At 37.4% G+C, this 13424-nt stretch overlaps 1 protein-coding gene and 1 long non-coding RNA gene across 6 annotated transcripts in view; one reads left to right on the top strand and one right to left on the bottom strand.

Moving 5' to 3' along the window:
* Positions 1-9941, bottom strand: part of LOC135407742 (coiled-coil domain-containing protein 171-like) — a 47419-nt gene extending 37478 nt beyond the window's left edge. For 2 of the 5 annotated variants that reach the window (XM_064643065.1, XM_064643069.1), the window contains exons 1-4: positions 9848-9941; positions 4907-5024; positions 3207-3381; positions 300-481 (exon numbers count right to left, since the gene is read on the bottom strand). In XM_064643065.1, coding sequence (XP_064499135.1) covers positions 300-481; positions 3207-3381; positions 4907-4990 — 441 coding nt within the window. In that variant the 5' untranslated portion in view covers positions 4991-5024; positions 9848-9941. Of the gene's footprint in view, positions 1-299; positions 482-3206; positions 3408-4906; positions 5041-9831 lie in introns of those variants that run through there. The other 3 variants (XM_064643067.1, XM_064643068.1, XM_064643070.1) reach the window with 3 other exon arrangements.
* Positions 9942-10021: 80 nt separating this feature from the next.
* On the top strand, positions 10022-13224 carry LOC135407744 (uncharacterized). Its single transcript, XR_010427003.1, has 3 exons — positions 10022-10342; positions 12152-12363; positions 12982-13224. It is a non-coding gene; the product is annotated as an uncharacterized LOC135407744 (long non-coding RNA).
* Positions 13225-13424: the final 200 nt, after the last annotated feature.

Here is a 13424-nt window from a genome sequence, read left to right as displayed (position 1 = left end):
GAATCATATTTTCCTTTGGAGTGCACCCTGTGTTTTTCACTAACACTACCACTGTGCACTAATAACTTTGTTTAGGTGTTTACCATGACAAAGAGCCACAACACATTTCAGCAAAGCATGAAATACTATAGCACACTAAGTGTAACCTTAGTGTTCTTCAGAACTATTCTGCAGTATTCAGCTATTTGGGGGATTTTTTTTTTTTTTTTTTTTTGTTAAACCAGAACGACCCCATGCTTTGCACCAAAAACGTTCCAGCCACTATCTCATGCAACTTTCCAACTATGAACACATCATACCTGAGTAGTCCTTTCTGCTTCACTTTTTTCTTTGACAAGGAATAGAATTTCATGGTGGTAAACTCTACGAATATCGTCCTTCTCCTTTGCACATTTTTGGTGTTCTTCTTCCCATTTCTGCTGAGCCTTATAAAATGATTTCTCAGCCTCTGCCACTTTCTGCTGATTTTTGCCACTGAGTACTATTGTTTACAGAAAAAGAATAAAAGACAAGTAGCATTGCAAAGCATGTTCAGAAAAAATGGATAATGAGTTCATCAGTTCTTTTGTGTATTTTGATATCCTGTGGAATACTGGAACATAAACACTTCCAGCACTGGAGAGCATGACCTTCACTATAAAGAAACAATCAAATTTTGTGTTTCTAATAGCATCTTTCACACAAGGACATAGGGCTGTTTTGGTGATTTTTACAAATTGAAATCCTTCTCCTCCTGGAAAAGTGTAAAAACTTGAGTTAACTCTTCCAGGTGAGGCCTCTATAACTTGGAGAACTTAATTTCAGACTTCTGCAACATTTCGCCAGCTTATTTCCAAATGTCTATTTGATATAGATATTAGTCTGCCTCAATTAATTTTAAGCTCCTTTTAAGTGACAGTAAAGACAGACACCTGCCTCATGAAAAAGATGTAGGAAAACCTAGGGCAGGTTGGGCTAGTGAGTAAAGGCTTAGGTTTTCCAAGGAACCTTACTGCTGTGCAGGAAATGTAAATCTTCAGCCCAGCAAATGCCCCAAGATAGGGAAATATTGAATATACCCTTCTGTGAAAACTTAAATGCCAAGGAAGACTTCCTTACCTATAAGCAGTTTTACCTGGAACTTTCCTAAATTTCACAAACTGGCTTTTGGATGAAAATATTTTGTATTATCTCTTCATTTTTCTTCATTTGGGTAAAACTAGCTACATTAACACTTAGATGATCACCACTTTCTAACAGATTTTTATTTCAAATTCATCCCATTTTTCTGAAATTTCTTTCTAGCTGGAGAAGGATAAAATAAACAGAAGTGACATATTAAGATAACACAGAGAATCAGTGGATACAGCGATGGGAAAGAACTGTCAGATGTCAGAAAGTCAAGCCTCAGTGAGATTGGCAGAAAAACAATTCAGAGGAAATCCTAAAGAGGACAAAGCCCAAATGAGTTCTCTGTCCAAGGAGCTAAGCTGGGATCACATCACAGTATCACACAAGGTGAGGAAGGCTCCAAGAGATCAGGGGGAAAGAAGCAATAAGTTATATACCAAAAAAGAACTGAGAATCGACAAATGATAACTTGGCTTCCTTGGCACTTGTAATAATAAAAAAAAGGTTTGAGAAATTTTAACCACTGTAATCTCTACTATCACTTAGCAGACTTCTAATTACTGACTCCAGTATTGAGAGAAACACATGCATTCAAGAAACACTACCTTGCCTCTGCAAAACCTCTCCTACCCCCTTTTTGTTCTCCAGTCCCTTCACCACACCTTATAGCAACCCAGCACACTGGGGTCACTGTGCTGTAGTTCCTCCATCAGCATCAGACCCTTTTGAGTCCTGCCTCTTGGTGCCTGTATGGGCAGTCATTGCTCAGGCATCTGCTCTGCCTGTCTCTCCTGTTGTTTCTTTTTTTGTCTTCCCGTTGGCATTTGCCACCCTTTGTACAGGCTCTGTGCATGCTCTGGTGGGCAGTTTGGCGCACAGTGGTGAGTGAGTTTTGATATTGTGGAGCTGACCAGGACCAATCCCACACAGACCCAGACCTTCATCCTTCTGCACAGGTTGCCCTGCAGACCCACACTCACCACAGACACTCACCATCTGTGCCTGATGCAAAGTGAATCACAAAATCAGATTTAAAGTATTTTAAAATACACACTTACTACTGCCTTCTAAATTAGCAAACAAGCTAGTGAGCATGCATAGAAGTAAACTTGACTTTCTCAAGTATGAGAAAATTGTTCACATCTTCAGCTTGCAACCACAGGGAAATTTCCAAATGGACAGAAAAATGGTTTCTTCCAGTTTGTAATCCATAAGATTTTTTAGAAGATTTTTTTTTTGTGTTGTCCAAAAGAGTGAAAGTTCAGCTTTCTAACTGTCTCAATATCTGGCACTATAAGTACTTGCAAGTTTCAGAGACTCTTTCCATCCTTGGAAGGTTAAAATCTCAAAGAGGAGTGCTTCAAACTCTTCAGACATTATATTTACTTAGGTAACTAAAAATGCACCTCACTGCCTTGAAAGAATGAGAAATCTCTCTGTTTAAGAAAGATTAAGAAAATCTCAGTTTCTGAACGCAAAACTAGTAGGGAAAAAATGTTTACGTAAAAACCTTCCTTTCCATATACTACTGTCACAACAGTAAATAACAAAGATGATGAGTGGAAACCAGACATGAGAACAAAAAAGCTAGAAGCATTGGAAAAGATAAAAGAAAAAAGCATCATGATGAGAACTCCTGGAAAAAAAAAGTTATTGGAAATAGTTTGAAAAAAAAGAACAGGACTGGATTAGTAGTAGTAGTAGTAGTAGTAGTAGTAGTAGTAGTAGTAGTAGTAGTAGTAGTAGTAGTAGTAGTAGTAGTAGTAGTACTTTTCCCCCTGAAATGGAAAAGGAAAAATTGCTGGACATAGGATGTGCACATAGGAGATGGACACTGTGATTATAAGTTTGTAAACAGACAGGACTGAAGGAAGAAATAACAGAAGGTAAGGGACAAGACAGAAAAAGAGCTGACAGATTTAGCAGATCATGTTGCTGTCACACGAGATAGCAAGAGTTTTGTAAACTCTTGTGAGTTTACAAATGCAGATGGAAAAGACATGGGAGATCCAAGAAAAACAGCAGGAACTAGAAAATTTGTTTTACCAGCTTGAGGCTGACAGCCTCTGGTTCATCTTTGCTTTTTTGGAACTTACCTTGCAGTTCCATAAGTTCACTTTTTGCAACACACAGCTCCTCTTCTGCAGCATACATTTGCATCTGAGCCTCTTTTCTGGCCACTGACAATTCATACTCCAGACCTCGACGAATAGCCTCCCCTCTCTCAAGTTCCAAACGTAATTTAATTATCTCTTTTTCATACTGGGACTTCTAGAAAATAAATTTGTTCCAGAAAACTGGCAACAAAGTGCAACATGTTACAGAAATACACCTACAGAGTATTTTTTAAAGATATTTTGGATTGTATTCACAGCTGCCATCTTATTCCATTTGAATTTGAAATACAGTCTTGCAACTGCACATTTATGTACATTTTAAATATTTTCAGAGGGGGTTATGCAAACTAATCAAATTCTTAGATTAATTTCATTTACCTTTAACACACTCCTCTGTTTTTCCAAAAATACATGATCTTAAGAAAATAAAAGTTATAATACTGTCATCTGCTGGGATTTTGGAGGGGAAAATGCAGCAACAGAAACATTATATTCCACAGGCAGTTTTCTGGTAACTTTATTTAACACTTAAAAAATAGTCATGTTGGGATACTGGGGTATCAGACACCTAGTAACTCACTATGTACAAACATAAACTGCAGTCCAATAATATTCTGTTGTCAAACAGGATGATATTAAACAAAGGAAGGATGGAAAATGCTTCAAAAAAGGACTAAGAAAGATAGTCTAGTCACTGTCGCCAAAAACTGGATCCAGAAAAGTGAAATTCAAACTATTTCAACACAAGAACATGGAAAGTGAAACACATTTCTTCAGAACATCTACAAAGGAGCAACATACTTGTTAACAGGAACTTCTTTCATGGGAAATAATTTACTCCTGTTACAAAGGTTTTCCCTGCTGCTGTCAGAGCAAACTAGTATTGAAATGAAGTAGCAGTAAGAAAATGCTTCACTAATATTTTCTTTGGTTTGAATATCAGCTTTCACACTAGCAAATAGAAGAAAAGGTGAGCACTGAGTAGAGCACTAGTTGCAATCAGCTTCAGGTTTGTTGCTACTTGGCACACTTTGCACACCTGCTAATGTCAAACTGGCAGCTGATATCCTGTTTTAAACTGTGCTGCTGAAGTAATGTTACTACTATAGGTAACTATTCTGTTCTCAGCAGTCTGTTAGGGGGCAGATAATGTGGGTGCTCATTCATCCATTTTTTGTTAAATCCAGCCAATAAACCCAGTTTAATGTTCCATATCCATTTATTATTGGGGTGTGTATCCAAATTAAGAAATTCCTGCTTCTCCTACAATGACTTGTTCTTTCCTGTTTCCGTTGTCCCGTGAACTGTGGGGTGATTCTGTAAATTGTGTCCCTGGAATTATCTGGATTAAAACACTCCAACAAACAATCCAAACACCTCTTATTTACATCGAGAATTTGAAAGCTGAGGTTGCACAAGATTCTTCTGCATCATTTTGCTGTTGAGAAGTGCTCAAGTTACTTACACACACCTTTAACTATTAACTTTAACTATTAATAGTGACAGTACAGGTGCTAACAATTCCTGTGAACAGGTATGAGAAGTCTGTACAGTGGTATTTCCTAGTTATTTTCCAACCAGTGGCTGTGCTTTTGATTCAACCCTTGAGAGTATTATTTTAATGAAATCAATTACATTTATTCCAAGGATAAAATAAAGCAAATAAAGAAAGTCCTTACTTCTTGCTTGCATTGAGTAAGTAATTCAACATTTTCTTTTTCCGCCTGATGGAGTTTCCTTTTCAAATCATCCACAGTGTCCATGTCTGATGGATTTCTATTCTATGCCTCATGTAAGCTGAAAAATATTAATGCTTTTGAAAAAAAAAGTGAGTAGTCCCTTTAAGTTTTAATGCTCCTTTACTTCAGTTACTCAGTTGTGGGCCCAAAGTTCTAAACATTCACTTAAGTAAAATTATGCCATGCAGTTGTCATCATACTATTGCTCTTTGAAAAAAAGGGTCACACAGAATTGCATACTGTGCAAGATAGGAGAGATGTAGCAGGAGGAACTTGAAACAGATATGCACTTTGGATAAACAAAGTTGTTTTAAGCATGACATGTTCTTTATTACTTTTCACTATTTTTATTATTGATTTGATGAACTTCCAGGATGCTTGAAAGACATCATTCCATGTAAATTAAAATGACTAGCAAGTTTTTGTTTGTCCCTGCAGTAAGGCACATTTTTTAACGTGGATTGTCATCTCAAAACTGTATCTGTCATGAAATAAATGCACAAATGTGGAACAAATCTCACTTTTACACACTTTGTCTTAGAAGATACAAATATATACATTTCAACTACAGACAAGCAACTGATCACAAATACAATAAAAATTAGAGGTCTAGTCCTATAAACTACCTAGTATGCTGATTTCCACTACTATTTCAGTTAAAAGAAAATCTACTCTGCAGCTAGGAGAATCAGCCCTTGATCACTAAAAGCAATAATAAAAGAATCAAACAAGCTTCTATATCTAAAGTGAAAAATTATTATGTATTATAAAAATACATATTTATATAACTAGTTTAATTATAACTTCAAACTGGACAACTTAAAGTTATTTCAGGAGTCAAAAATCGGTGTTCACATTGTCTGATATATGCCAGTTTTCACATTACTTTAGGTACATAAGACTGCAATAATTAGTTGCTCCACACAAAAGTGCAAGAGTTCAGGGGCAGTAAATGTGAAATATAAAAAAAGAAACGTTTAAATTTAATTAAAAATACAGAACTGTAAATACTAAAATATCTTTGTCTACATGAAGTCTTAAATATTAATTTAAAAAGTGACAGTATGCTGGTAGTGAATTAATTGTTTCTTTCTAAATAAAAAAATATCACTTTGCCCCCGGATTTTCATACAGGCAGCATTAACATTTTTCATGACTGAGAACTTTTTCTGATGATATATATTTTCTCACATAGGTTGAGTAGCCAAAAGGACACAAATGCTGTCAATGAGGGGAAGAGTAATTTAGATTAAATCTTGCTTTCAAAGACATTGCTACTGATAAAGGATGAATTTTCATTTTTTTAGCTGCAGCCTATAAATAGTTTATAATTGAATAAATAAGAAATTTAAAAAGAGGACTGACTTCATCTATGAGACTAGAATAACTGTATGTCATCAGTAATTATCCCACAGCGTGCCATGTACTTAAAGTATTTTATATATTTAATAAATGTAGGAGATAAGGAGTGTTAAAAACTGCATGTACTGCTTGAAAAACATAAGCACATTATTAGCTTTCAGTATTTATTGCAACAGCCATACCCAGAACAACTGACATGACTGAAAGGGTAAAAGATCAGCAACAAGGCACATAAAATGAAAATATTTAATGTTACTCTTAGCTACTGCAATAAGAAGATATGGAAATAAGAAGAACCTGAAGAGCCAGAGCATCTGTAAACTGAATAAAAGCTTGTTCGTGGACATTATATTATAGGTTTGAGAGACTTTTGTTTTTCCCTGGCTGGGGAAAAGAGTGATGAAAGAAAGGCAAGTCATCTTATTCAGAGATGACGCAAGAAGTGTAAGAATCAGGTCAAGGCAGCTAAAAGCTAGGCAGCAAAAGCTTAGCAAAGCACTGGTTAGGGAGGAAAAACAGAACCCAAAATGAAAACTGGGTACGATCTGGGAAAGGGCAACTATTTAATTCATTTGTGGGCAGCAGGGAGGTTATTTGACTTCTTTAAACCTGATGATATTTAATATTTCTTGCATGGAGAGCATGTGGAATGAAAGCAAGGAGAAAACCATTTTGTAAAGTAAATAAAAAAAACACCTTTAAATCTTTAAGTAAGCTACATTAGTTTGTATGACAATCAGCTTTAAAGAAAGCTGTTCCTTTACACTCTCTGATTACCTATTTGGAAAAAAAAAAAAAAAGCACAATCAAAATACCTACATACTAAAACTTACTCAGTGGCAAATTTCACTGGACCAGCAGGGAGGGGGGGAAGCCAAAATAAAGCATTAAATTAGGAAAAAAAAAAAAAGCAACCAACCAAACAAACAAACAAAAAAAAACACAAACAAAAAACCACACAGAAGTTAGGTGACATCACAAAAAATAGCAAATTAAGGAAGCTATAGAAATGCAAAATATGTATTAGAGCATTACAGCGAACAGCATAACAGAGTAAGTACCAGGAAAAAAAGTCATTAAACACCTTTTTGAAATAACATTTCATGCACAGCTTCTTAACTCACAATGCCATTAGTGGAAACTTAAAAATATAGAGCAGAAAACTCTTCTTTTGTTCTTAGTATAGAAGCAAAACAGCTACTTAAAAAACAACAACAACAACAACAAAACAAACAAAACCAAAACCAAACCAAAAACCAAAAACAAAACAAAATAAACAAAGAAAAACAAAACAAACAAACAAACAACAAAAACCCAAACAAAACAAAACAAATAAAAAAAAACCACAGGAAAGACGGTGTAATATTACTATGTTATTCACTTCATTGTTTTGTTTGTCTTTTCAAACATTTTCAAATAAAACAGAAAATAGCCTCAAGAATTCTTATTTCTGTGATATTTCCTTTAATCATCACAACATTGCCAGAACATAAATGAAAGCTTCATACTACCTATTGTAGGAGATTCTTCTTTCCTTATTCATATTGCAAGCGGAAATGCTACAAGCACAAAGCTCTCAGAAGCTTAAATCAGAGACAAAACCGCAGAAAACCTTGGGAAGTCTCAAAGCATGATTTGAGGTCTAACAGGAATTCAGGGAAGGCTTTCTCCTTCCATTTTTATATATTCCTAGATCATCAATCATTTGTTTTGAACCCAAAGATGTATTTTACCAACTACAACCTTTACCTAAGTCACCAATTTTAGTAGACTTTAAGATTATTCAGGAAAGCATATGAGCGGGTGAAATAGCTTTTGAGTTCTATACCTCAAAAAGACTATTTGTATCTCAAAAAATAAATTCAATTTCACTTCACAGGTTAGCTAGTCACAGTCAACATAGGCCATTGCAGAAAAAGAGCTTTCACTAGCTTTTCTTCCACAACTGACAAAAAATGTGGAGGAATTTTGTAACAGAGAGAAATTTTCTTTATTACCTAGCAGTGTAAGTTTGCTGAAAGAGCAGTCAGTAGTCTGATTTCTTAAGCAATGTTCTTATTCGTGGAATTTCACTGTTCTTATATAACTGGCAGTTTTGTATAGTCAGACTAAATGGAGACAAATAGCTCTCACAGCTAAGATAAACAGAATGAATTAAAGCTTACTTTTATTGTGCCAAAGATGAAGCTCTTATCAGGTTATAAGAACAGAAGCCAGAAGGCTAGTCTGCACACCTGCAAGTAACTCTTTTTATCTAGTGACTATATTGCATGTATCACACCATACTTGGTTCTTCTTTGATCTGAACTATATAATTTCAGGGATTTGGAAAATAAATAAAACATAAAAAGAGGAACCCTATAGCTAGACTTAAAAATATGGAAGTAGAGCTCAGCAGTTAGCATCTGTGGAAGGTAAGTTGGACGAACTTGTGATGACCAATAAGCAGTTTTTGAAGTCTATAAACTGAGGAAAAATGAAGATCATCATTAGCCATACATATTTTTACTTGAGAAGAATCAAAGATTACCCCTTTCTATATCATAAAAATACTAAAATCTCTAGCAGAGACATACTTCAGTTTATTTGGCAGCTACTAAAATAATAATAATGAATAGCAGGGGAAAAAAAAAGGTATAAGTGAAAGACTTCATCAAAATCTGCTTTTTCATCTCCAGAATACAATTCACTTACTCTACCCAGTAAGTAACAGCTGCAGTGAAAAAAAAAACAAATTAGTCTCCTAACATAATCAAAATATTCTCTGTCACATCCACATCATTCTGAAGTTTTAAAACTTCTTTAAATTACTCTGAAGTCACACAGAGGGAAAACAAAATAAAACAAAACAAATAGACAAAAGAAAAAACCAAAACCACACAAAAACAAACAAAGAAACCATACACCTAAATCAGAAGAGTGCTTCCTGTGAATGCTAATGATTTTGAATATGCAATATTCATCTGTTAAAATATGTATCAATAGCTTATTAGCATGGTTTTTCACTTAGGAAAAAATATCCTAGTGCCATAAGAGTGGCTTGTAGGAGTCCCATAATTAAAGAAAACAGTAGAATAAATGTTTGGTTGAGGATTTAAGATGTTTGGTTGAGGATTTAAGATGTTTGGTGTGTGTTACCCAAAAAAGTTGCGTCATATTCTCCTGCCAAACTTCTGATATACATTTAACTAACTAGCAAGGCCATTGAATTCAGACTGGATATGAGGAAGAAATTCTTCCTTGTGAAGGTGGTGAAGCACTGGAACAGGCTATCCAGAACAGCTGTGGCTGCCCCATCACTGTCCAAGGCCGTTTTGGACGGGGCTTGGAGCAACCTGGGATAGTGGAAGGTGTCCCTGTCCGTGGCAGGGCGGTTGGAAAGAGGTGATCGTTGAAGGTCTCACCCAAACCGTTCTATGATAGAAGCCGCTTACAGATAAACCTAACAGCGATCTTAGGACGCACTGACTTAAAACATGCAAAGCCTGGCGTAACTAACACACCTGCAGTGAAACTCACCAGATGCTCCGCTGCGGCGGCGGGGCGCGATCTGGTCGATGCCCCTCCGCTCGCATTACGAGCCGGAACTCCCGGAAAGCCGCCGCTACCCGGACCTCTGGAATTCTGCCGCTCGCGGGACCGAACGCCGAGCCCGGGACGGGACGGACACGAGCTCAACACGCTGAAATTCCGCGGTTGCCGGGGACGCTCCCGGGCGGAATTTCCACAGCACGCAGCGGTTGCCACCGGGGACCGCCGCCCTTCCAGCGCTCCCTGCGCCATCCCAGCCTCGTCTGAGGGATGCCGAGTTACCAACGCGCAGATTAAAATGACCGGTTGACAGGAAAGCCATACGGAGCTATGGATGACCTAAGGGCAGCTCACTCTTCACCCGAGTTATGGAGAGACACCGCTGAAAGATTTGGGACGACTGCGAGACAAAATTCACAGCGAGGTGTTCTCTGGAGTACAGGATTGTCTTCAGGAGCTCCTCTCCCTCGATGAGGGAGACAGGTAGCAAAGTTACCACTCTCCTTCTTTTTACTTCGCTGCACAAAGGGAGAGGTTCTTGTGAAACATCTCAAACCGAGAGATTTCAAACCCCATGTGTGAGCATATATGATGTCAAACAACAACAGCACAACAGACTGAATAAAATCCATCCTGCAGAATCCTAGAAAAGCACTTTCTCCTTCTCCCAGCACGGCTGCACATTCTACGGTTGATTTTTAAAGCCTCTTTTAAAGTCTCTCTGTCGGCACAGTTAGCATGCAGATGATTTCAGTCTTTGTTGGCATCAGCCACAGTATTCTGAGCCTCTCGAGGTCTTGTCTTACACCACACATCTATCAGGTTGTCAGGAATACATCTTTCTAAGTACTGGTCGAAGTTTTAGTTGCAAGAGACAAAAAGGTCCATACCCTCTGAGACAAATCTCAAAACTTCACTTCTCGTTTGTGACCTTATCTGTTAAATCTGGCTTTTAGCTATGATTTTGCTACTTCTGCATCATGCAGGTATTTTAAATGTACCAAATGAAACAGGGTTTTCGGTTTGGGGTTTTTGTGTGTGTGGTTTTTGTGTTGTTGGGTTTGTTTTGGTTTTTTTTAGTAATTGTTTCCAGGAGAAGATTTTAATGCACAAGTTTGTGATTTTAAATCAAATAAGATAAAAAGTAGACAGTAAGACAACAGAACAAAATAAGTCCATGAACATATCATAGAAGAGTGAAATTTAAGGTGAAGTTTAAGTTTGGATATCTGAAATACAGATGGAGTAATAGAATGCAGGCTTTATCACAGTTGTTTTCTCTTTCATTTTGTGAAGAGAAGCTCTCAATTCCGATCCACAACCAGATGTTCTTTATGTGTCTTCCTTTACATATTCACTTAAGGCTTGGCTTTTATCTGCTTCTTCACTGGAGTGCAATTCTGTTTTGTTATTTAACTGTTGCCTTTTACTATTTAACTTATTTAGCTCTTGCTCCTGTTCATTCAAAAGCAATTGCATCTGATGCTCCCAATGTAGTGCATTATTTAATACTTCAGGTACACTTTCAAACATCTCACAGGTGATTAATTTTTGATGAATCACATTTATTTGCTCCTGCAGGTTCTGGGCTTTGTCAGCTATTTTTTCCTCTCACTGAAATTTCATTTGAATTCTGCAAGTTGTAGGTGTAGTGAGTGGCACTTCACCCCTGCTGTATGAAGTCTTCGTGTAAATTCAATATTAAATTTAATATTGGCTTCTGCAAGGATGTTATGTTTTTTTGTATTGGTTAGTCTGTCACAAAACTGAGCTTCCAGGACTCGGGCACTTAATTTACGAAGTCTACAAGCCAGGCTCTGTACCAAGGAGTCTTTCTGCAAATAAGCAATGCAGTTGCTGTGGTCTAGCTGAACTGTCTCCATTATTACATTCAACTTGTCTATAAGTTTTGAAAAGGAGTTCCTGGCTGCACCTACAAGTAAGTGTCCAGAAAGCCAGGACTTTGTATCTGGCTTGTTAACAACATCCTACAGTTCAGTGATAGAACTGATTATTGCAGCATGAACTAGGAAACCAGCTGAGTGCATAAAAGCAGTCAATTTCTTCTTCTTCAGAACCTGAAAGATTACACGTGTGTTTGGATTCTCCTACACAAACTGCACAAACTAATTTCAATGCTTCCTTTTAAGCCATTTGTCTTTGAGTAGAGGGAACTAGAAGACTGGGCTAAAGCTTTAAGTCTCTTAGCTGCCAAAACAGCAATCACAGTTCTTTGGAATACATAAATCAGGGCTTTGACTTTTTTTTGCCTCTTGATTGTTTGCCTCATAGGCAGGGAGAGTATGAACTATAGTCCTAATCTTCTGGTTCATTAATTTGTAAATGCCAATCTGAATCTCAAGAAGGTCTCTTTGGGAAGACATTCCATGAAGAAAATTGGAAATTGGGACATAAATAAAACTGACTTGACCATCTCATTTTGAGGAAGCCTTTGACAGAGCTGCTGAAGGGAGAATCTTCCCCCTCATTTGGATTTTGGTGATGTATTTATGTGCTGCTTTTCCTAACTCCTTTGTGGGTACCCCTGGTGAAAAAGGACCAGTGAAATCAGAAATTAGAATGAAGATTCTGCTATATATTATGTGCTTTGCGCTTGTCCCTACTTTAAGGTGTCTCAAGGCTAAACAACCCCAGCTCCTTCAGCCTCTCCTAACAGGACCTCCCTCTAGACTCTTAATCTGGAGAAGAGGAGGCTTGGGGGTGACCTTCTTGCTCTCTACAACTCCCTAATAGGAGGTTGTAGACATGTGGGGGTTGTCCCCTTCTCCTGGCCACTAGTTAGAGGACAAGAGGAAATGGCCTCAAGCTGCACTGGGGGATGTTCACCTTGGATATCAGAAAAATTCTTTCCCTGAAAGGGTGGTTCAGCATTGGAACAGGTTGCTCAGGGAGGTGGTGGAGTCACCATCCCTGGAGATTTTCAAGAAACAACTGGACATGGCACTCTGTGCTCTAGTCTGGTTGACAAGGTGGTAATCAGTCAAAGGCTGGACTCAATGATCCTGGAGGTCTTTTTCAACCTTAATGATTCTACGGTTCCAAATCCTAAACTCTGAAAAAATGCTTGCATGCCCTAATTTTCTTTTTATCTTTTCTTATAGTGTATCCCCAGCTGCTCTGAAGTGAAGAACAGATGTCAGTAGCTCCACAACAAGCTGTCTCACATTAGGAGATTAATACAGGAATTTGATAAACAGCAGGCGGTATCCTGGCACCAGCTTTCTGCTTCGGTCAGGACACATCTGTGAACTGTTGCTTGTTTATTAAAAACTGAACATTAGTTCCTCTGAGATTATTTATGTTAGTATTACACTTTTGCATTAAAGAAGCTTCAGTAATGCTAACTTCTTTTGTTGGTGGTGCTTATATCATAACTGGAGCTGCTTTTTTCTGGTCCTTTTCTTTCTTCAAGACTTAGGTTTGTCCATTGAAATAATTTTTTCAGTAGACGTTGGAAAGCCAGTACCTCTACTATGAAGTTGTTTACATTTTAAAAAAATACTGTAGCAAATTGAAATACTTCAGGGTAAGCGTAAGGCTGTTG

This window comes from Pseudopipra pipra, chromosome Z (genome assembly GCF_036250125.1).
Source record: "Pseudopipra pipra isolate bDixPip1 chromosome Z, bDixPip1.hap1, whole genome shotgun sequence".
Lineage (NCBI taxonomy): Eukaryota > Metazoa > Chordata > Aves > Passeriformes > Pipridae > Pseudopipra > Pseudopipra pipra.
Note: the sequence above shows the minus strand (reverse complement) of the source record. Positions and strands in the feature narration are given on the sequence as shown.